Source organism: Cherax quadricarinatus, chromosome 25 (assembly GCF_038502225.1).
Source record: "Cherax quadricarinatus isolate ZL_2023a chromosome 25, ASM3850222v1, whole genome shotgun sequence".
In the NCBI taxonomy this organism is placed as follows: domain Eukaryota; kingdom Metazoa; phylum Arthropoda; class Malacostraca; order Decapoda; family Parastacidae; genus Cherax; species Cherax quadricarinatus.
In genome coordinates, this window is record NC_091316.1 from 8,192,976 (window position 1) to 8,217,824 (window position 24,849).

General features: G+C 46.6%; 1 protein-coding gene across 10 annotated transcripts in view; it reads right to left on the reverse strand.

Annotated features, from left to right (window-relative positions):
- The window catches only part of EcR (Ecdysone receptor), a 502,071-nt gene that overhangs the window by 129,098 nt on the left and 348,124 nt on the right, over positions 1-24,849 (reverse strand). For 5 of the 10 annotated variants that reach the window (XM_053778517.2, XM_053778516.2, XM_070088595.1 and 2 more), the window contains exon 1: positions 14,500-15,817. The exons of 1 other annotated variant lie outside the window; for it this stretch is intronic. In XM_053778517.2, the coding sequence (XP_053634492.2) occupies positions 14,500-14,851 (352 nt within the window). In that variant the 5' untranslated portion in view covers positions 14,852-15,817. Of the gene's footprint in view, positions 1-14,499; positions 15,819-24,849 lie in introns of those variants that run through there. 4 more of the 10 variants (XM_070088597.1, XM_053778518.2, XM_070088596.1 and 1 more) reach the window with 1 other exon arrangement.

The window sequence follows — 24,849 nt, forward strand, 5'->3', positions numbered from 1 at the left end:
ACACTAGATGTCTCTTACCATGACAGGGTGAACCGAGAAAGAAACACTTTCACCATCACTCACACTATCACGGTCTTGCCAGAGGCACGCCGATATGTATACACATTACACATACACACACTGTATATATATATATATATATATATATATATATATATATATATATATATATATATATATATATATATATATATATATATATATATATATATACAGGTTCTTTTGGTGCAAAATTCTTAACTTTTACATTAACATAAATGAAAAAATAATATTATCTTCAAACGTATAAGAGAAAACTTTAGAAAGGACTTAATTTTAAACGAGTTCTTGCTAACTGACCAGTTTTACCTATTCGGCACGATATATATATATATATATATATATATATATATATATATATATATATATATATATATATATATATATATATATATATATATATATATATAATATATATATATTCAACAAGTCGGCCGTCTCCCACCAAGGCAGGGTGACCCAAAAAAGAAAGAAAATCCCCAAAAAGAAAATACTTTCATCATCATTCAACACTTTCACCACACTCACACATAATCACTGTTTTTGCAGAGGTGCTCAGAATACAACAGTTTAGAAGCATACACATATAAAGATACACAACATATCCCTCCAAACTGCCAATATCCCAAACCCCTCCTTTAAAATGCAGGCATTGTACTTCCCATTTCCAGGACTCAAGTCCGACTATATGAAAATAACCGGTTTCCCTGAATCCCTTCACTAAATATTACCCTGCTCACACTCCAACAGATCGTCAGGTCCCAAGTACCATTCGTCGCCATTCACTCCTATCTAACACGCTCATACACGCTTGCTGGAAGTCCAAGCCCCTCGCCCACAAAACCTCCTTTACCCCCTCTCTCCAACCCTTTCGAGGACGACCCCTACCCCGCCTTCCTTCCCCTATAGATTTATATGCTTTCCATGTCATTCTACTTTGATCCATTCTCTCTAAATGACCAAACCACCTCAACAACCCCTCTTCTGCTCTCTGACTAATACTTTTATTAACTCCACACCTTTTCCTAATTTCCACACTCCGAATTTTCTGCATATTTACACCACACATTGCCCTTAGACAGGACATCTCCACTGCCTCCAACCGTCTCCTCGCTGCTGCATTTATATATATATATATATATATATATATATATATATATATATATATATATATATATATATATATATATATATATATATATAAAGAGAGAGAGAGAGAGAGATGGGGAAGGGGGCAGCTGCTGTAACAGTGCATGGGTAGAGTGACCCAGCCGAATGAGACATGAAGGTTATCCTTGACCTCTCTTGACTGTTGACATAAAAACTCTCGACACGGGATGCGTGTGATTATTATTCTGGTGCGGACCACCACGTGACGCTTGTGTATAACCCCTCGCCCTACCCCTCCTACCTTCCCATAACCCCACCCCTTGACAAAGCCACCCCTTCACTCCCTCATCCCTTCATTCCAACAACCTCACATTTTCCCACCTGCCTAAACCAAGTATTTCAATCGTGGGTGTTACCACTTATGATCTACCAGTACAATGTAACCATGACAATGATTTTTTTTGTGATTGAAAGAGTTTGTGTACACATGTGTTTGTGTACGCGTGTGAAAATTTTTGTACTCACTAAGAGACAGTTCCTGAGGTTGTGTGTGTGTGTGTGTGTGTGTGTGTGTGTGTGTGTGTGTGTGTGTGTGTGTGTGTGTGTGTGTGTGTGTGTGTTCTTCCAACATTCAGGAAACACAATCAGCCACTTCTCAACTTATTGCAGTTAGGGATAATCAACTGCAAACTCTGCAGGTTCCACTACTGGGAAGAATCTTCCCACTGGGAGCATGTACCGTACACCTGCATCATGACACTGGGAGCATGTACCGTACACCTGCATCATGACACTGGGAGCATGTACCGTACACCTGCATCATGACACTGGGAGCATGTACCGTACACCTGCATCATGACACTGGACAAAACCCACCCAGGTTCTACGCACTGCGCAGCCCAACAAAACATTTTCTAAATAAGGTTGTTGCAAGCAACAGGTAACCCGCGTATATTGAATCAATTATGGCGTTTTGTTGGAGATGAAGGCATTGCATTTTTTGAAAGGGAGGGATGGGGGGGACAGCTGCCACACACATGCCAGAGAGAGAGAGAGAGAGAGAGAGAGAGAGAGAGAGAGAGAGAGAGAGAGAGAGAGAGAGAGAGAGAGAGAGAGAGAGAGAGAGAGAGAGAGAGAGAGAGAGAGAGAAAGAGAGGCAAGGTAAGAAGGGAGTTGTGAGACGGGGTGTGGGAGGCTGATTTGATTAGATAAACCCACTCGTTAAACAGGCACGATATATATATATATATATATATATATATATAGAGAGAGAGAGAGAGAGAGAGAGAGAGCGAGAGCGAGAGAGAGAGAGAGAGAGAGAGAGAGAGAGAGAGAGAGAGAGAGAGAGCAACAAACAGTACACAAGGTCTCTTAACGATGACGTAAAAGAGAACAAATACTTACTATTGTTAGAATCAGTAACACAGAACAAAAAAAAAAGTCTGTTTTTCTTTTTTCCTACTCTGTGGACGAGGTCAGCCAGGCTTCACTGTACCGGCCAGGGTCACTCAGTACTTTCTCAGCCTCTTCTCTCCACAACTTGCTCCCTCAATTCCTCTCCTACTTGCTTAGTCCTCTTCTCTCCTCTCGTTAAGTGTTCCATCTGCTACTTAAACATAACACCATTTTGCCAGTAATACACACATTATCAAAGGTCCTCAGCAGCATGTATATTGTTGTAGGTCAATGATTCACAGAACCGACTGGATGGTGAATTAAGACATTTGTGAAACACTTGGGTACCTTTATTGTGGAAACGTTTCGCCAACCAGTGGCTTCCTCAGTCCAATACACAGAAGAATGGTTGAAGATCAGTAGGAGTTTGAGGTGATCGGTCCCTCAGCCTGGAGTCATGTGTTGAGTCCACCAACTATTCTTCTCTATTGCAGTGATGAAGCCATCCAAGTGTCGTAGTTCACCATGCACAGTGTTGCTCCCATCATCATGCACTTAAGAAGGAATATGAGTGGTAGGCTGGATAATCTGTGTAGTAACTCAATTTCCCAATATCTGTGCGGCTAATAATACATACTAAGTAAAAGGACACAAGTGCAACTAATGTGACAGTTTATTGTGGTAACGTTTCGCTCTCCAGGAGCTTTATCAAGCCGTTACGGCTTGATAAAGCTCCTGGAGAGCGAAACGTTGCCACAATGTCACATTAGTTGCACTTGTGTCCTTTTACGTAACATATTGCTGGTAATTCTACCAACATTAATACAGTAATACATACCGGCAGCTTTTGTGAGTGCTGATCGAGCGCCAGCGTTTTCTCCTCTGCCATTAAGACATACCGATCTTAGGGCTGACACGGTCATTGTGGACTTCATCCTGAGGCACATATTATTGATCTGGTACTCTAATGCATGTATCATGCTACATCCTGATTAGTTACTTTTCGGTAAGGCGGAGACAGTAATCGTTAATTCAAGGAGTCAGGTGTTGGAAAGAGGTGAGGACTAACCTATCATTGAGATTACTTGAAACTGATCAGATCAACAGAGAGATAGAAGCAGAAAGTGGCTCCAGTGAGAGACAATGTTGTATATAAGTTGTAGAAATATAAGCATGGATTCTTCCTCAATTGAAAATTCCAGACTTTTTTTTTTTAACCCTCCTTTCCTGGTTCCCTATTTTCCATATTTATTATTATGTGGTATTCCTTTATTATTATTTATATGTGTGTTTACCTGTGACCTGTATCGGAATTTTCCTGCCCCGTTTCGTGCTTCCTACTCCCGGACGTAGGCCAGACGTCCTCGCTGATTAAAAAATTAAGGTGCTTTAATGTGCTCACAATGGCTTCAAAACATATGAAAACATGTGAAAACTCTATATTACATTTATATTAAACAGACATGCTTCATTTACTGTTTTGTCAGGACTCGTGAGAGGTAGCTATTGCCCAACATATTAACAAGCTCTTGCTACCACATGCAGAAAACCAAAATGCTAAGAAGTAGGAATGGGACGAGACCAGAATGTTTGCCGATACTGATTCTCAATTTTAGACCAATACCGATACCATCAAAATTAGCCGATACCGCCAATACCGGTACCGATACTTTAGCAAGCCCTTACCAAGACATCATTATGATGGAAAGAAGAGTGATCGAGAGAGTGATACCTGGAGAATGGTGAACCAGTGCTCTTAACAACTCATGGACCCAGTGAAGGTACTTAACTCTCATCAATAACAGTGTTTATAATTAAGTCATCAGTGGTATTACAGTACTACTCAGTTATTGATCTGGCACGCAGCCATTTTTAAGTAGTGAAGACATTGACGTTAATCGTCGTCTGCTACCTTAAATATTCACCACCCTTCAAAGAAGGTTCCTTGATGCTGATCAAGGGCCCTTTGGTTCACAAGTTTCCCTATAATAATAATAATAATAATAATAATAATAATAATAAGAAGAAGAAGAAGAAGAAGAAGAAGAAGAAGAAGAAGAAGAAGAAGAAGAAGAAGAAGAAGAAGAAGAAGAAGAAGAAGAAGAAGAAGGAAAAAAAAGAAGAAGAAGAAGAAAAATAATAATAGGAAAAAAAGATGACTAATGCTTAACTGCTAACCGATCCAAGCTGGGGTGCGTGTACAATTACCTGCTAGTCATTACCTGTACGAGTCTGCAAAGAAACAACCTCGTCTCTTGGGCCAGACATATAATTTTCTCAGGCTGCTGCTGATTTCATTTATTCAATGTATACTTGAACCTTTATATGCGTATTCACCTATTTGTAGTTGCGGGGGGTTGAGTCTCAGCTCAAGGCCCTGTCTAAGCTCGCAAGGGAGTATGTGTGTGTGTATTCATCGATTTGTACTCAACGATATGCGTTTGTGGGGGTTGAGACTCAGCTCCTGACCCAGTCTCCAAGATTATTTTGATCGGCATCAATAATTTCGTGCTTCTTAGGCCCTATAGTATTTACTCTTGAAGCTGTGTGTTGAGTTTGCCTCCACTATTTCATCCAAGTCATTCCACTTTTCAACCACCCTGACACTTAAGAAGTATTGAAATTCTTCCTTACATCCCCAAGGTTCATCTGCGTCTTGCACTTCCACCTGTGTCTCCTTGATCCTGGTCCTTTTAATTTTAACAGCCTGTCCTTACCTGCCCTATCAGTTCTTCTTAAGATTTTGAATGCCATAATCATGTCTCCTCTACACTCTCTCCTTACAGTGCTCTTACTAGTCTGGTTGCTAGACTTTGAACATTCTCGAGCTTTTACACGTGCTTCACCAAGCGTGGGCTCCATACTGGGGCCGCATACTCAGTGAATGGTCTAACATATGCTGTATATAAAGTTCTGAAGGATATTTTTGTTCAAATTCCCGGGTGATGTCATGAGGTTTGCTTATCCGTCATATGCAACTAACGTTATAAGCTTTGTAAAGCACTGATGATATACAAAGCATTATATTCACCCCACATGCCCCTTTCACTTTCTGGTATTGGCACCTTCTCTCCGTCTATGCTGCACTCTGTGTCCGGTCTACCCTTACCTTCGCCAATTTGCATGAGCCTGCATTTGCTTAGGTTGAATTAGAGAGAGCCATATTTCTAACAATATATGTAGCTTGTTAAGGTTTTCCTCGAGTTTATCAACGTCTTGTTCATATCTGTTTTATTAGTTTTACATCATCAGCAAAAGTAACATATAAGACTCAATCCCGTCTGGTAGGTCGTTCTTGTGTATCAGGAGCAGTAGCGGCCCTTATACCGATCCTTGTAGAACCGTCACTCGTTACTCTCTCCCATTTTGATGTCACATTACTTACTCTGTGTATGTGTTAGTGTGTGTGTGTGTGTGTGTGTGTGTGTGTGTGTGTGTGTGTGTGTGTGTGTGTGTGTGTGTGTGTGTGTGTGTGTGTGTGTGTGTGTGTGTGAGAGAGAGAGAGAGAGACCGGCCCCAGCTTGACGGCCACAAGGTAAAAGTGAAAGCCAAGGTGAAGGTGTCTAGGACCGCAGGAAAGATAAAAAGAATACATCTGTTTTCTTCAGCCGGATATATGTCAGATGGTGTGTCCAAAGGACAGGATGTTACACCCCAACGACAGGACATAAGTCGGATGTTGCATCCCAGTTGCAGGACACATGCCGGATGCAACACCCCAGTTGCAGGACACATGCTTGTTGTAACACCCCAGTTGTAGAACATATGCCGGATGCAACACCCCAGTTGTAGGACACATGCCAGTTGTAACACCCCAGTTGCAGGAAACATGCCAGATGCAGCACCCCAGTTGTAGAATACATGCCAGATGCTGCATCCAACCGGCAGGTACCGTGACTGGAGAAACAGAGATCGAGAGACATGATTATGCATAGAAAATACTCAAGGTCAGATGCTCTAATATCCGAGATCTCAAAACTAAGGGAAGTCAGCGTCTCCCGATTAGTAGACAGAGGATCGAACCTATGTCAGTCCTTCCGTTGAATGACCCAGTGTCACTCCACTGAATGACCCAGTATCACTCTACTGAATGACCCACTGTCACTCCACTGAATGACCCAATGTCACTCCACTGAATGACCCAGTGTCACTCCACTGAATGACCCGCCGTCACTCCACTGAATGACCCAATGTCACTCCACTGAATGACCCAACGTCACTCCACTGAATGACCCAATGTCACTCCACTGAATGACCCACTATCACTCCGCTGAATGACCCAATGTCACTCCACTGAATGACCCACTATCACTCCGCTGAATGACCCACTATCACTCCACTGAATGACCCACTATCACTCCGCTGAATGACCCAATGTCACTCCACTGAATGACCCACTATCACTCCGCTGAATGACCCACTATCACTCCGCTGAATGACCCACTATCACTCCGCTGAATGACCCACCGTCACTCCACTGAATGACCCACATAAGTTCAATACTTCGTACAAATTACACATGTAAACAGATCATAAACAGGAATTTTATTAGGAAAAAATCGAACGAGAGTAAACAGGAATGAGAGATAAGAGGGAGCCTTGTGGTATACGTCAAGGTTATCTATAACAATGAATCATGTCAGGATTTGTGGATAAACACACAAATATGAGCATGCATACAAATTCCGGGGAAAAGGGGAATGCTTCCGTATTCGTTATTTCGATAATCCAGCTTTTTAACCGCACATGTGTCAGGAAACGCCTAAAGCATTCGTATTATTCGCGATTTCCAAATTGGCGAGACCTCTAGGAAGGTAGATCCCTCGCGAATTTTTAAGACGACGACTGCGAAACAGACTTTTACTGGGGAAATCTTTCAATCTGTTTACAACGTTACCGAGTGATCCAAAAGTTGTACCAATAAAAGCTGGTTGAGCAAAGTGTGTGTGATTTTCTTCACTTGATCACTGCTATGTCTGACCCTTGTAAACACCACACACGGCAGTAATCATGTTAGTGAAGTGAAAGTTAAATGCTGGGTCCAGGAGCTAAAGTTCAACAGATTTGATCCCAGAAATGGAAGGGTAGGGCCAGGAAACTGGTCCTATCCTTCACTAGCATCAAGGAGCCTTCCCCCCTTCAAGAAGAGCTGCACAGTAACCAGGTACTCCTCACACAGTGATAATACATTCAAGGCGCCTCCCACCACAGCAAGGGCTCTTGATCCGAGGAATCAGTAGTGGGATAGTGGTGGTTGTGGTGGTTGTGGTTGTGGTGGTGGTGGTGGTGGTGGTGACGGCGGCGGCGGCGGCGGCGGCGGCGGCGGCGGCGGCGGCGGCGGCGGCGGCGGCAGTGTTAGATGACTTAATTTCTTAATGTGGATTCATATTAGCAACTTTATGAGAGGACTGACTGTACATAGTAGCTGTCACTAGGACTGTATACATTGTAGCTGTCACCAGGACTGTATACATTGTAGCTGTCACTAGGACTGTGTCTCAGTAGTATCAGTTCCCAGTAGTACCAGTTACCAGTAGTATGACTCACTACCAACCGTCTGCGCGAATCACTGACTGTTATTCATGTTGCTGCTGACCATAGCATGTTTTTGAACGCCGCTCACCCCTAGGACCCAATTCGTGAGTCAGTCTTAAGATAGAGAGCAGAGAGGCAGGGCGGGCCTGGTGCTTCCCATATTTTCCGTTATAATTATACGTACTAACCAGCCTACGTGAGTGTTCCTACCCAATCCACGTTTCGAACCCCCACATGACATGTGTACACTGTAGCTGTCACCAGGACTGTGTACACTGTAGCTGTCACCAGGACTCTGTACACTGTAGTTGTCACCAGAACCGACTGTGACACTACCTGACAGTTAATCCAGGGTTCCCGGAGCAGTAACCTCCCACTCTTTACAACCATCATTCAGGACCATCAGTTACTACTCACCAGGCAGAAACATCAGTCACCAGGCAGAAGTATCAAGTCACCAATCAGGCGCATTACCCATCAGTTAGAAGTCTTAGTCCATCAGAGAGTGAGCCTAGACTCACCAAGAGCTCCAAGCACATGATCTAAGCCTTGTTCTCCATCAAAGAGTGAGCCTAGACTCATCAAGAGCTTCAAGCACTTGAGAGAAGCCTTGTCATCCATCAGATAGTAAGCCTAAACTCATCAAGAGCTCCAAGCACTTGAGAGAAGCCTTGTAATCCATCATATACTGAACCTAGACTCACCAAGACAGATCTGGTGATAACTCAGGCACCAGTAGGCAGTGAGGTGGGGAAGCAAGTATGTGGCACTACCGACCTAGTGACCGATTGAGGCGAGTGACTGGTGTGAGCGGGGGGGGGGGGTGCCACTGCACCACCGGCAGTATGGGGATCCCTTCATCCCCCCTGGTGTGCCTAACGGGGCTCTAGGGGGACCAAGCGATGGGATGGGGAGGATACAAGTGGAAGTTCTCTGCCTGACGGCGACACAACACTAGTCTACAGCGCTGTTATCTCGCCGCCCCGGTGATAGGGTATGTATCTGGGTCAGTGTTCCCTTATCTCACTAGCACCGCTGAGTCCTACGGGTAAGCCAGCGGTCGCTCTGCCGTGGCTCACCTATAACTTACTTGTACTCGATTCAATTCCGGGGGTCACCGTCTCCTCAGTCCGACTTCAGCAAGTTCCCTCTTGAAGATAGCTAAAGGATAGTCGGTGATTTCTTTTGTGTATGAAGAGAGGGCGTTGACAAGTCTTGGTCCATCTACACTTACTAGTGATTTCTTAAGTGTGTATTTGTGTGTGTACCAATGAGTGGGTATCTCATAGTAAGCATTATATAACTAGCGAGTGTAGCAGCGCAAACCAGCAACTGCTGCTTCCCGCGTCGCCGCCGCCAAACACGGCGGCGGCGACGCGGGGATGTGTAGGGATTACCCTATGACACAGACCAGTGTCCCATGATGCTCCGGCACGATGGAAAAACAACTCTCATCTCAGCGAGCAACTTAGGATGAAGGATGAGCCAACACTTTCTTTCAGCCCCTCCCTCCCTCCCTCTCTCTCTCTCTCGCTCACACACACACACACACACACAGTGTGAGCGACAGGTGCTTAGACTGTTAATTACTTCAATGATACATGCTGACCCAGATATGCGGCAATGTCCTCTGGGAGGCGCTGACGAGTGCTTGCTCCTGTCCTCCAGTACTCGCGTTAGCTCTCCGGCCAAGTCAACACCCGATACAATCACTCACCTCATACCTAATCATTCACACACACACACACACACACACACACACACACGCACACGCACACACACACACACACACACACACACACACACACACACACACACACACATACACACACACACACACTAGGCAGACAGCCACGCGTTATAACGAAGAAAAGAAAATGACTATTTCTGAAGGCCAGGCCTGCTTTCCAGCAGACTTGGAGCGTGTAACAGGAAGGGCAGAGCCTTGGCAGTGAATACTGAGGATGGACATGGCTGGCGGTGCTGCTGTTACACAATCACTGAACGTGCAACCCCTCTCAAGAAGAGGTACCAGCCCTCTCTGCTACCTACCCCTCATAAAGGCACCACCAACACTATAACTACCAACACCTCAACCATCCGAATAACAATAACCAACAGAACCACCACCCACCCACCACCAGATGAATCAGGAAACTGACTCACATACCTACCACTCGCACAATTTACACACACACACATACACACCAGGCTGGAACACCAGGGACTACACAGGTGTTCAATTTTGTTATTGAGACGTAACACGTCTGATAAAGACTCCATCCTTATCAACGATTTCTCAAGAGACAGTTTTCCCTTACGTGAAGCGCTAAATCTGTACGGGTCATTCAGCTCCAGGAATGAAGCAGGCTCGATCCTCCGTCCGCCAGGCAAATACACCCGAATAGTTGTCTTCCCCTTACCATCTCAATCAGCGGTCAGCGCTACACTTCTGCACCCCCCATGGGGGGCACGTAGCGCCTGGATAATAGGTGGGATTAAAGTTCGATCCAAGGAGGAACAGTCCACCTCCCCAGATCAAGAGCCCCTCAGCGGCATCAACGTACCTTCCTTGAGAGCAGTTGTCTTCTGTGAATGAGAACTCACTGCAGATCAATTGTGTTGGCCAGTGCGACCAGAAACGCTGGTAAATGTTGATCAGTATGGCCAGAAACGTTGGTAAATGCTGATCAGTGTGGCCAGAAACGCTGGTAAAAGTTGATCAGTGTGGCCAGAAACGCTGGTAAAAGTTGATCAGTGTGGCCAGAAACGCTGGTAAAAGTTGATCAGTGTGGCCAGAAACGCTGGTAAAGTCGATCAGTGTGGCCAGAAACGCTGGTAAAAGTTGATCAGTGTGGCTAGAAACGCTGGTAAAAGTTGATCAGTGTGGCCAGAAACGCTGGTAAAAGTTGATCAGTGTGGCCAGAAACGCTGGTAAATGTTGATCAGTGTGGCCAGAAACGCTGGTAAATGTTGATCAGTGTGGCCAGAAACGCTGGTAAATGTTGATCAGTGTGGCCAGAAACGCTGATAAATGTTGATCAGTGTGGCCAGAAACGCTGGTAAATGTTGATCAGTGTGGCCAGAAAAGTTGTTGCAGTTAAAACGGAGCTTCCTTGTCAGAAGACCCATGTCAGTGTTGCCAGGAAAAAGAAACCATGTCAGTGTTGCCAGGAAAAAGAAACCATGTTAGTGCTGCCAGGAAAAAGAAACCATGTCAGTGTTGCCAGGAAAAAGAAACCATGTCAAGGTTGCCAGGAAAAAGAAACCATGTCAGTGTTGCCAGGAAAAAGAAACCATGTCAGTGTTGCCAGTAAAAAGAAGCCATGTCGGTGTTGCCAGTAAAAAGAAATCATGTCAGTGTTGCTACACGTCGGTGTAGCCAAGAAAATAAGAAACTATATTAATCAGTGTAGCCAGAAAAAAGAAACCATGTCAGTCACTGTGGTCAGGAGAAAAAAGAAAGGATGTTTGTCAGTATGGTCAGAAAATAAAGAAACCAAGTTAGTGTGGCCAGAAAAAAATGTTTTACTGGCCAGAAAAAAAGAAATGTTAGTGTGGCCAGAAAAAAAAGAAATCATGTTAGTGTAGCCAGAAAAAATGTTAGTGAGGTCAGAAAAAAGAGAAATTCTGTTAGTGTAGCCAGAAAATGGTGGTAAGTGTGGCCAGAAAAAAAAGAAGTCCTGTTAGTGTGGTCAAAAAAAGAAACCCTGTTAATCAGTATGACCAGAAAAACACGTTGGTCAGTGTGGCCAGAAAAAAAAGAAACTCTTTTAGTACGGCTCAAAGAAACACGTTAGTCAGTGTGGCCAGAAAAAAAGAAACCCTGTTAATATGGCCAAAAAAAGGTTAGTGGCCAGAAAAAAACAGGCTAGTGTGGCCAGAAAAAAGGGGAGCAGGCTAATGAGTGTTGCCAGCGTGGATGTTGACATCCACCGACTATCACGCAAACCCAAAGCTGAAAATATGTCAAGGTAAAGCTGCAGTCCCTGACAGTGAAAGCAGGTGGTAACAGTGTCAAGGTAACGAGGGTGGTGGTAACAGTGTCAAGGTAACGAGGGTGGTGGTAACAGTGTCAAGGTAACGAGGGTGGTGGTAACAGTGTCAAGGTAACGAGGGTGGTGATAACAGTGTCAAGGTAACGAGGGTGGTGGTAACAATGTCAAGGTAACGAGGGTGGTGGTAACAGTGTCAAGGTAACGAGGGTGGTGGTAACAGTGTCAAGGTAACGAGGGTGGTGGTAACAGTGTCAAGGTAACGAGGGTGGTGGTAACAGTGTCAAGATAACGAGGATGGTGGTAACAGTGTCAAGGTAACGAGGGTGGTGGTAACAGCATCAAGGTAACGACGGTGGCGGTAACAGCGTCGAGGTAACGGGGGTGGTGGTAACACTGGTGGGGAAGGCACGGACGAACGTACGTGCAAATGACATAAGCATTCATGGTCCGTGACAGTGACTAACAGGTCATGTAAGAACAGTGACAGGTCATGTAAGAACAGTGACACAGTGACTGACAGGTCATGTAAGAACACTGACAGGTCATGTAAGGACACTGACAGGTCATGTAAGGACACAGACAGGTCATGTAAGGACACTGACAGGTCATGTAAGAACACTGACAGGTCATGTAAGAACACTGACGGGTCATGTAAGAACACTGACAGGTCATGTAAGGACACTGACAGGTCATGTAAGGACACTTGACAGTCATGTCACTGTCATGCAAGGACACTGACAGGTCATGTAAGAACACTGACAGGTCATGTAAGAACACTGACAGGTCATGCAAGGACACTGACAGGTCATGTAAGAACACTGACAGGTCATGTAAGGACACTGACAGGTCATGTAAGAACACTGACAGGTCATATAAGAACACTGACGGGTCATGTAAGAACACTGACAGGTCATGTAAGGACACTGACAGGTCATGTAAGGACACTGACAGGTCATGTAAGAACACTGACAGGTCATGCAAGGACACTGACAGGTCATGTAAGAACACTGACAGGTCATGTAAGAACACTGACAGGTCATGTAAGGACACTGACAGGTCATGTAAGAACACTGACAGGTCATGTAAGAACACTGACAGGTCATGTAAGGACACTGACAGGCCATGTAAGAACACTGACAGGTCATGTAAGAACACTGACAGGTCATGTAAAAGCAGTGACACAGTGACAGGTCATGTAACAGCAGTAACACAGTGACAGCAATATTACTGATAAATTCATGGATTAGCGCTAAACCCATAGGGGTCAAACAGCGGTAGGTTATCTAGTTCAAACCAAGGAAGAAAAGGGGAAACTCCAGCTCCTTGGATCGAGAGACCTTCTTCTGCATCAAGGCATCTTCAGGGGCAGGAAGATTCGTTTGTGGGGTTTAAAGCCTATCGACTACACTAGGGTCATTAAGGCTCCTTGTAACCTTTTTACTACCAGACAAAAAGACTTTAAATACCTTCGTTAGTGGCTAAATTAAACTCTTAGAATATATACATTAAGAGAAATACACCTTAAAATGTGTATACCCTGAGACGGAGGAGGTGTCAGAGAGGGCACCAACATGCTTGAGACGGAGGAGGTGTCAGAGAGGGCACCAACATGCTTGAGACGGAGGAGGTGTCAGAGAGGGCAACAACATGCTTGAGACGGAGGAGGTGTCAGAGAGGGCACCAACATGCTTGAGACGGAGGAGGTGTCAGAGAGGGCAGCAACATGCCTGAGATGGAGGAGGTATCAGGGAGGGCACCAACATGCCTGAGATGGAGGAGGTGTCAGAGAGGGCAGCAACATGCTTGAGATGGAGGTGTCAGAGAGGGCAGTACATGCTTGAGATGGAGGTGTCAGAGAGGGCAGCAACATGCTTGAGACGGAGGAGGTGTCAGAGAGGGCAACAACATGCTTGAGACGGAGGAGGTGTCAGAGAGGGCAACAACATGCTTGAGACGGAGGAGGTGTCAGAGAGGGCAGTACATGCTTGAGATGGAGGTGTCAGAGAGGGCAGCAACATGCTTGAGACGGAGGAGGTGTCAGAGAGGGCAACAACATGCTTGAGACGGAGGAGGTGTCAGAGAGGGCAACAACATGCTTGAGATGGAGGTGTCAGAGAGGGCAGCAACATGCTTGAGATGGAGGTGTCAGAGAGGACAGCAACATGCTTGAGACGGAGGTGTCAGAGAGGGCAGCAACATGCTTGAGATGGAGGTGTCAGAGAGGGCACCAACATGCTTGAGACGGAGGAGGTGTCAGAGAGGGCAACAACATGCTTGAGACGGAGGAGGTGTCAGAGAGGGCACCAACATGCCTGAGATGGAGGAGGTATCAGGGAGGGCACCAACATGCTTGAGATGGAGGTGTCAGAGAGGGCAGCAACATACCTGAGAGGGAGATTGTGTCAGAAAGGGAAGCACGTACCTGAGAGGGAAGAGGTGTCAGAGAGGGCAGCGAGGTTTCTTGGATTCACCAGGAGGGAGGCCGTGGTGGAGGCCGCAGCTGCCATGCCATGAGGGGGACTGTGCGAGTTGAGGTCCAGGTCCCAGAAGTCGAGATCGACCTCGCCGATGTCAGAGGAGGCGAGGGAGGTCGGGGGACTCATGCCCACGCTGACGAGAGCAGGGGGAGACAGCGCCCCCGGGCTAGTTAGGGGGGACGAGCTGGAGACCTCGGAGCAACTTTCGTCGCCCATGGCTGAGAGGTTGAGAGTCGCTACCCCCGACCCCAACACGAACATTCCACCGACACGACTCGTCGCCAACACCTTGGCCATACGTGGAACTTTTAGGCAGTGTCACTATCGACTGACTGTCAGCGCGTCTGATAGCCACTGTTGTCTGTTAGCCACAATTCTGATATCTCTGCAGTATGATAGCCACAGCAGTCCGATATCTCTGCAAGACAAAAATAATCCTGACGTGGGTCAATGGACGATACAAATGAAGGCTATTAAATGTAGGGGCGTCTTAGAGTATAGGTAGACACTAGCCGTATAAGTGCCATCTTCAGATGGAGGGGCGGTCATTCATCACTGGCACTCCACTATGAATGGCCGGGAACGTGGTGTGTACTACTCAGCCCATGGGTGAATGGGTCAGCGCAGTATGTGGGTCAGGTCACCCAGGTTACCGGGTCACCTCGACTTCACACTCTTCCTTTCACTCGGCTTTCCTCAAGCGAAAAGTGGAGTGAAGAGGTGGGCGTGAGGTGTGGGCGTGAGGCGTGGGTGGTGTTGTTGGCAGCAGTGAGGGAGACAAGCGGCGTCAGCGGTGGAGGCAGGTGGTGATCTTGACCTTGTGTTGGAGGTGATGGTGGTGATGGCGGTGAGTCTCACTGCTACACTGACGGTCCCAACCCGCACTTACTAACTTGCTTCTATTATCTTCTTATCTTATCACAACCCTCGTCTTATCGGTTATACTGATGAAGAAGTTACCTGGACAATAGTTTATATGTTCATGAACCAACGTCATGTGAACACGATAAAAACTGCCCAGGTATCTCTTGCACACGCTTACCAATTTCTTATAGTACGATTACGTATTCTTTAAACTCTTAAAAGTATCGTAACACTAAATATATAAAATGCCCTTTTTTCCGATACTATTCTCTCCTCTGGCGACAGAATAGGCTGAAGAAGGCAACAAAGTCGAACCAACGTCGCGGTGTGAGCCGCGAGAGGAACGACTGCGCACGTTCCCTACGACGGGTGGCGGGCAACTGAGTGACCGAGCCTGCTACAACACAGGACTCGGGCCGGGCAGGCAGGCAGACAGGCAGGTGGGCCAGGCTCTTACACCTGTTGATTCCCAAACGTAACTTAATTTTTTCCCTTATCCACAAAGCACCCCATTAACTAACAGCACGGAGACGACGCCATTATATAACAATACAAGAACGCCAGTGTAAGATAACAATGTTGGAAAAAAAGTGTCTTAGGAATTCTATGATAGAAGTTAAATGGTGTGAGCTGTTGCGACACACGGTAAGTATTGCTTGGCTCCGCCCCTTGCACGAAGGAATACACGGAAAACCAAGAAAACACTGGAAATGTTGAACTCCATTATAAAATGGGGGTGATTGGCGCCTACGTACACCGAGGAACCTAGAATCTTTTGAATGCAAGTCACAATACCGTGGCTGCAGAAATTCACATGGAGACCGGAAAGGAAAACTAGAAAGGTTTCAGTTGGTCCTGGAACCTTAACATGTTGCGAAACGTGGTCTAGTTTATGATTATTTGTGGAGTTGTGAATCAGGAACAGCTGTCACTTGAGGAAGGAGGTATGCAGCACCTACCCGTCTACACTGATTCTACCCGCTGTCTACAGTGACGCTACTCCCCGTCCAATGTGATGCTACTTTTCGTCCACCTTGAAGCTACTTCCCGTCTACCGCGACGGTACTCCCCGTCCAATGTGACGCTACTTTCCGTCCACCGTAACGCCCCTCTGTCCATCATGACGCTCCTCCCTATCCACTGTGGTTACTGTAACTCCCTTCCTGTCCATCGTGACATCCCTCTTGCTCAATATGACGCCCCTTTTGCCCACTGTGACGCCCCTTTTACCCAATGTGACACCCTTCTGCCCAAAATGACGCCTCTCCCGGCACACCGTGACGCTTCTCCCGGCCCACCGTGACACTTGTCCCTGCCCACCGTGACGCTCCTTCTGGCCCACCATGACGCTCTTCCCTGCCCAATGTGACGCTCCTCCTTGCCCTCTATGTTGCCCCTCCCTGCCCACCGTGGCATTCTTCGCCGTCTCCACACTCTGAGACAGCGAGGCTGACTGTTGCTGTTTCCCCAGCAGTTTCTGACCAGCAGACTGTTCAAGGTCAGGGTTCTTGATACTCATGCTAGTTCTCCCTGGAGGAGGAGGAGGAGGAGGAGGAGGAGGTCCCCGCAGGGCAGCATGCTGATCATCACATGTTTTATCGTCCTTGATGGAGTCGAGGCTTCTATGCATGTGGATGACTTTGGAGTGAACTGCACAGCGCCTACTGGAGCGTCCTGTCACAGGCTTCAGGTGGGAGTGGACAACACCAGGGAGTAGTTCGCCTCTAATGGCTACAGGTTTTACACTCGGAAGACGGTGGCTGTCCATTTTACCCGTGTTAGAAAGCATGTTCTCCCATGAGCAGCAGGTGACATATTTGGGAATGATCTTTGATTGGGGCCTGAAGCGGATCTCAAACAGAAAGAAGCTCAAAGTGGATGCTCTTGAGGGCGCCTGATATTTTTTTTTAAGGTGCTCTTCCGTCGTACCTGGGGGTGAATCAGAGGAACATGTTCTACCTGTATGCGGCCTTAAGACGTTACAGACTGGAGTGTGGTTTCCAGATCAACTGAGGTTAGGGCATACACATTTCACCCGTAGCTACCTGTTGGCATGTATTCCTGCTCACCTCTATAGTTTGTGGCATGCAGTTGACTGTGGAACACATATTAGGAGTTTACTTAGACCTTTTCACGTCGCGGTGTTTATTACTAGGGTGCCTGTAGGGATCTTGGGGAACTTTCAATTATCTCCAGACATTAACAATTTAATTTTTTTAACAGATGCTGGTTATGTTAACGTGTTATGCTAATATTTATTTTTATGCTTTATTCATGTTCCTGGTGCTTTTGCTGTATTATTAACATCGGCGTTCGCCGTGCTATAATTTTTTTTATTGCCAAGTGTGCTGAATGATCTACACCATCCAAGTGCTCTGCAAACTTCACAACTATTTACCCTGTCCACCGTGACGCTTCTCCCTGCCCATCGTGACGTTTCTCCCTGCCCATCGTGACGTTGCTCCCTGCCCACCGTGAGGCTACTCCCTGCCCACTGTGATGTTTCTCCCTGCCCACCGTGAGGCTCCTCCCTGCCCACCGTGACGCTATTTCCGGCCTACAGTGGCCCTACTTCCGGCCCATCCCAACCTTGCCGTTATTCACTGACCTGTAAACGTCACACGGTGCATGGAGATTGAGAGGAGTGGGGGAGTAAGCAGGCTTGATCCAAGAAAGGTAAAAGGAGCCTCAGATTCTTGAATCAAGAGATCTTTACAAGCATCACAACTTTCCCTTGTAAGATATGGCAATATACACAAATAAGAATGTAGACGAGAATATCTTAGCACCAGTAAGAAGAATAAGGGAAGGCAACTTTGTGCAAAAAGAAAAATGCAGAACGGATGTTGTAAAACATTTCCCCCAGAGAGGAAGATTGATGTAATCAAGACAGGAAAGAAACCAGTTTGTGACAATCATCGGGAATTACTAAAGAATACTGGATTATAATATGTAATGAAGATTTTTCCGTAATTATAAATAGGTTAACACAAACACACACACACACACACACACACACACACACACACACACACAAACCAAATAACTGCTGCAGCATATGGGCGCCTAGCAAGCCAAAGAATAGCATTCCGACATTTCAATAAGGAATCGTTCAGGGCCCTGTACACCGTGTATGTCAGGCCCATAGTGGAGTATGCAGCACCAATCTGGAACCCGCACCTAGCCAAGCACGTACGGAAATTAGAGAAATTAGAAAAGGTTAGCATGTCCTACGAGGAGAGGTTAAGGGAAATCGACCTGATGACACTGGAGGATAGGAGAGATAGAGGGGATATGATAACGACATATAAAATGCTGAGAGGAACTGACAAGGTGGACAGAGACAGGATGTTCCAGAGATGGGACACAGCATCAAGGGGTCACAATTGGAAGTTGACTCAGATGAGTCACAGGGATGTTAGGAAGTATTTCTTCAGTCACAGAGTTGTCAGGAAGTGGAATAGTCTGCGAAGTGATATAGTGGATGCAGGATCCATACATAGCTTAAAGAAGAGGTATGATAAAGCTCATGGAGCAGGAAGAGTGACCTAGTAGCGGCCAGTGAAGAGGCGGGGCCAGGAGCTGTGAATCGACCCCTGCAACCACAACTAGGTGAGTACAACTAGATAAGTACACACACACAAGCCAAGTGTCTACCAGTAAGTGCCTTTGACAAACGGAAAACAAAAACACACACATACACACAGAGGTGAGGGTGGAGTGTGTGTCCCAAGGTACGAGAGGAAGGTGATAGCTGTTACCAGGGACCGCTGATAGGGACCAGTGGTGCAGATGTGATAACCAACACTTGCCCTGAGAGGTAGGTATCAAGGCTGCTGTGTGTGTGTGTCGTCACATAGAGGTTGATACTGCCTGTAGTCATGAATGCTCTCTCAACTTATCAATTCATCAACATCACTTCTACATAATATGTCAATATAACACAATATTTCAATATCATGACATATATCAACATCATATCTTCCTCATACGCATCATCAAGAACCACCCTCTCGTTCAGTGTTGCGGTGGTGTGTGTGTGTGTGTGTGTGTGTGTGTGTGTGTGTGTGTGTGTGTGTGTGTGTGTGTGTGTGTGTGTGTGTGTGTGTGTGTGTGTGTGTGTGTGTGTGTGTGTGTGCGTGTTTAGCCTCGTCTTCCAGCACCGCGCCCTTCACGCCCTGTACACCATCACCAGCCTCGACTGACATCTTCAAGCAGAGGCGTGAATAAGGTCATGCAGCCAATACGCATTTGACAGATGCTGAGAATAGTGCAAAGTAATGCAGACTGACACAATCCCCTGCTTCCAGTGTGCTGTTTGTGGCTTCCAGTTTTATTCTTGTGGCATCCAGCCTTTTACTTTTGGCTTCTAGTCTCCCGCTTGTGGCTTCTTTGTTTGCTGATTGTGGCTTTCAGTCTGCTGATTATATCTCCCAATCTTCTGCTTTCTGCTTGCCGTGAGTCACTACTAACAACACAAAACACAAACTTTCTGCGAGTTTCCTCGTGCAGTTTCTCAAGTTTTGAGTTGAACACGAGGTGCAGGTTAAGTGTTTATCCAGCCTGCACTCAGCTTCACGCCAGGGAGAACTTGGCAGCTTTCTGCTTCTTCCCCCTCCCCTCCCTCGTAACTGGCTGAAACACACACACATACACACACACACACACACATACATACACACACACACACACACACACACACACACACACACACACACACACACACACACACACACACACACACACACAGATGGAGAGAGTGGACCTAGCAGCGACCAGCAAAGAGGCGGGGCCAGGAGCTATGATCTGACCCCTGCAACCACAAATAGGTAAGAACACACACACACACACTCAGTCAGTTCCACATACAGAATTCTTTATATTTAGGTTTCTGTTAGATTCTTCCTGAATTGCTTCCGTCTCTCTCTCCCTCTCGTGACAAGGTTGCTGCTGGAACTGAGGATGGACTACGAGAAGAGACATCAGGAACGCCACCACCTAGCAACCAAAGAGCACATAACTGCGACATGCACATTAATCAGGGAACTGGACAGCCTAGACAGGCAGCCCTCAGCTTGAATACATTCTCCAGGGAGGTGAACTACACCTAAATCAGGCTATCAGTCAGTTAATAACTTAAGAGTGTACACTTATGTTCTTAACTTATAAGCATAAATACCCTAATACCACTGCTGAATGGTGCAATAAATCTGAGTATAAATGATTATTAATAATCGGTATAACCGATTATAAAAAAATTCCAAATTACTATTTGGAAATGTCGTTTTCTTTTGGTTTAAAATTCTAGAGATACGGGTGGGGAATTTGCTCCCTACTGCCCCCAAAGGCTATGGTACTGATTAAATTTAGCTGAGTGAGGGAGCCAGGGTGTTGAGCTGAGAGTAGAGGAAGCCAGGGTGCTGAGCTGAGAGTAGAGGAAGCCAGGGTATTGAGCTGAGAGTAGAGGAAGCCAGGGTGTTGAGCTGAGAGTAGAGGAAGCCAGGGTGTTGAGCTGAGAGTAGAGGAAGCCAGAGTGTTGAGCTGAGAGTAGAGGAAGCCAGGGTACTGAGCTGAGAGTAGAGGAAGCCAGAGTGTTGAGCTGAGAGTAGAGGAAGCCAGGGTGCTGAGCTGAGAGTAGAGGAAGTCAGGGTGTTGAGCTGAGAGTAGAGGAAGCCAGGGTGTTGAGCTGAGAGTAGAGGAAGCCAGGGTGTTGAGCTGAGAGTAGAGGAAGCCAGGGTGTTGAGCTGAGAGTAGAGGAAGCCAGGGTGCTGAGCTGAGAGTAGAGGAAGCCAGGGTGTTGAGCTGAGAGTAGAGGAAGCCAGGGTGTTGAGCTGAGAGTAGAGGAAGCCAGGGTGTTGAGCTGAGAGTAGAGGAAGCCAGGGTGCTGAGCTGAGAGTAGAGGAAGCCAGGGTGCTGAGCTGAGAGTAGAGGAAGCCAGGGTACTGAGCTGAGAGTAGAGGAAGCCAGAGTGCTGAGCTGAGAGTAGAGGAAGCCAGGGTGCTGAGCTGAGAGTAGAGGAAGCCAGGGTACTGAGCTGAGAGTAGAGGAAGCCAGGGTGCTGAGCTGAGAGTAGAGGAAGCCAGGGTGCTGAGCTGAGAGTAGAGGAAGCCAGGGTGTTGAGCTGAGAGTAGAGGAAGCCAGGGTGCTGAGCTGAGAGTAGAGGAAGCCAGGGTGTTGAGCTGAGAGTAGAGGAAGCCAAGGTGCTGAGCTGAGAGTAGAGGAAGCCAGGGTGTTGAGCTGAGAGTAGAGGAAGCCAGGGTATTGAGCTGAGAGTAGAGGAAGCCAGGGTGTTGAGCTGAGAGTAGAGGAAGCCAGGGTGTTGAGCTGAGAGTAGAGGAAGCCAGGGTGCTGAGCTGAGAGTAGAGGAAGCCAGGGTGCTGAGCTGAGAGTAGAGGAAGCCAGGGTACTGAGCTGAGAGTAGAGGAAGCCAGAGTGCTGAGCTGAGAGTAGAGGAAGCCAGGGTGCTGAGCTGAGAGTAGAGGAAGCCAGGGTACTGAGCTGAGAGTAGAGGAAGCCAGGGTGTTGAGCTGAGAGTAGAGGAAGCCAGGGTGCTGAGCTGAGAGTAGAGGAAGCCAGGGTGTTGAGCTGAGAGTAGAGGAAGCCAGGGTGTTGAGCTGAGAGTAGTGGAAGCCAGCTGAGGTGCTGAGCTGAGAGTAGAGGAAGCCAGGGTGTTGAGCTGAGAGTAGAGGAAGCCAGGGTGTTGAACTGAGAGTAGAGGAAGCCAGGGTGTTGAGCTGAGAGTAGAGGAAGCCAGGGTGTTGAGCTGAGAGTAGAGGAAGCCAGGGTGTTGAGCTGAGAGTAGAGGAAGCCAGGGTATTGAGCTGAGAGTAGAGGAAGCCAGGGTGCTGAGCTGAGAGTAGAGGAAGCCAGGGTGCTGAGCTGAGAGTAGAGGAAGCCAGGGTGCTGAGCTGAGAGTAGAGGAAGCCAGGGTGTTGAGCTGAGAGTAGAGGAAGCCAGGGTGTTGAGCTGAGAGTAGAGGAAGCCAGGGTGCTGAGCTGAGAGTAGAGGAAGCCAGAGTGTTGAGCTGAGAGTAGAGGAAGCCAGGGTACTGAGCTGAGAGTAGAGGAAGCCAGAGTGTTGAGCTGAGAGTAGAGGAAGCCAGGGTACTGAGCTGAGAGTAGAGGAAGCCAGGGTGTTGAGCTGAGAGTAGAGGAAGCCAGGGTACTGAGCTGAGAGTAGAGGAAGCCAGGGTGCTGAGCTGAGAGTAGAGGAAGCCAGGGTACTGAGCTGAGAGTAGAGGAAGCCAGGGTGCTGAGCTGAGAGTAGAGGAAGCCAGGGTGTTTAAACAACAGATAAAAATCCATTAGAACCATAAGGGCGTTACGAATATCACATTCAGAAAAAAAAACGCTAAACCCTTATGCGTTACAGAGCCTGGGATGGAAGAAGGTACATTATTAGTCCCTGGATAGTAGGTGGATTGTACTAGGAGGTGGAGACGAACATGATACACAGTTTCAAGAGTCGATATGATCGGGCCCTGGAGGCCTGGGATCATTAAAGTAGGTCGAAGAGGGTTGATAGGCTGGGCCAGGAGTTATGAATCGACCCCTATCAAACACAATTATTGGTAAAAATTCGAAAATAAATGATAAAGGAGTCAGTAGAATTCTTTATCATAGACTTGGCCACTATGTGCACAACGAACTTTTATTATATACGAAGTTTCGCTCATGACTTGATAAAGCCATAACCACAGCGAAACATCTAAAACAACGGTTTGCTCGATATTATTTCTCTAGTAACGAATGACAAAAAAAAATGAATGAAGATAGGGTAGCCAAACAAAGCCTTATCAAAATTAAACCGTCTTTGGAGCGAAACGTCGTCGATAAATTACGTACTCCGGGAATGGGCAGGACTCGACCCGTAGAAAGACAGTCCTGATGTAACCAAGCGTTGACTTGTTAATGCCAGGACAACCTTGCTACGGGTCGACGTCTGCGCTGCTTCTGAGTTGCTTCTAACCGTTGAGTTGCTTCTAACCGTTGAGTTGCTTCTAACCGTTGAGTTGCTTCTAACCGTTGAGTTGCTTCTAACCGTTGAGTTGCTTCTAACCGTTGAGTTGCTTCTAATCGTATTATCATCATTTATTAGTCTCAGCACAAGTTACCTCTGGACCAAGTGTCTATCTACTAGATCTACTCGCAGCAGGATAGTAATATGGTGCCTGATCAATGTTAAGTTAGGAGAGGATAGCCTGTCCTCTGTCCATAATGAATAATCAACTATAACACACTTTAATAACAAAAATATAAGATAAACGCGATACAGAAAAGCTCTGCCGCGGGAACAGAAAACGGACACCACTGAGCACGGCAGACACAACTATGTCACTTTATCACTGTTTAAAGGTGCCTTCATTAGAGGATGAGTTGATACAATATCGGCAGCTGATAAATAAGACACACATGGAACACCTAGATATTTTTAATGGTGAAACGTTACACAAATAACCCACACAAAGAAGACAGGAGATTACGACGACGTTTCGGTCCGACTTGGACCATCGTTCCAGTCACGGTATTGTGCCTTTTTTGTTATTAATGGTGAAACGTTTCCATAATCAAGATGCCCAAGTGTGACACATGTGTCTTATTTATACAGTATACTCGTCTTGTAGAAACATGCATGGCAAAAGTGAACACATGCCGAATGTCTCAGGAGTTGAGTCCGTTCATGGGCATCGCTTCGTGTGTGTACAGCGTGGTATGTAGGTGTCAGGGTGAACGCAAGACAATTACGTACATCAGTCCTGGATGACAGAGCGAATGGAATAAATTGGAGGTGCCCTTCTGAAGTGTATCACGCATCACAGGTGTGTGAGTCTTCAGCTTCCAGTTGTGACCCCTTGTCCCTGTGTCCCCTCTCTGGAACATCCTATCACTGTCCACCTTGTCTATTGTGTGTGTGTGTATGTGTGTATGAGTGTGTGTGTTTGTGTGTATGTATGTGTGTGTGTGTGTGTGTGTCTGTGTGTGTGTGTATGTGTGTGCGTGCGCGCGCGTGTGCATCTAGTTGGTGTTAGGGTAGAATCTTAGCTTCGGATCTCTTAACTGGCCGCGACTACGTTCACAATTCTTTTATAATCACATGAGCCCTGTCATACCCATTCATAAAGTGCTTAATTCCACTGGCTTCCTCCTCTAGGTCTTCCCTATTTTTCTATTTGAGACAGAGAGAGAGAGAGAGAAGAGGGGGGTGGGAGGAAATAGCCCAGCACTCAGCTCAGTGCTTGTTGCCACAGATTGGAATACCTTGCTCAGAGAAGTCGGCGTGGACAACCAAGCACATACCCTCACAAACCACATCCTGGATCTTCAACACAAGTGCATTCTTCGCAGATCAACCTTGTTGTGTTTATCACTATCATGAGGCAATTGATGCCAAAAAAAACGAAGGCTTGGAGCAGGTACAAAATACATAATTTT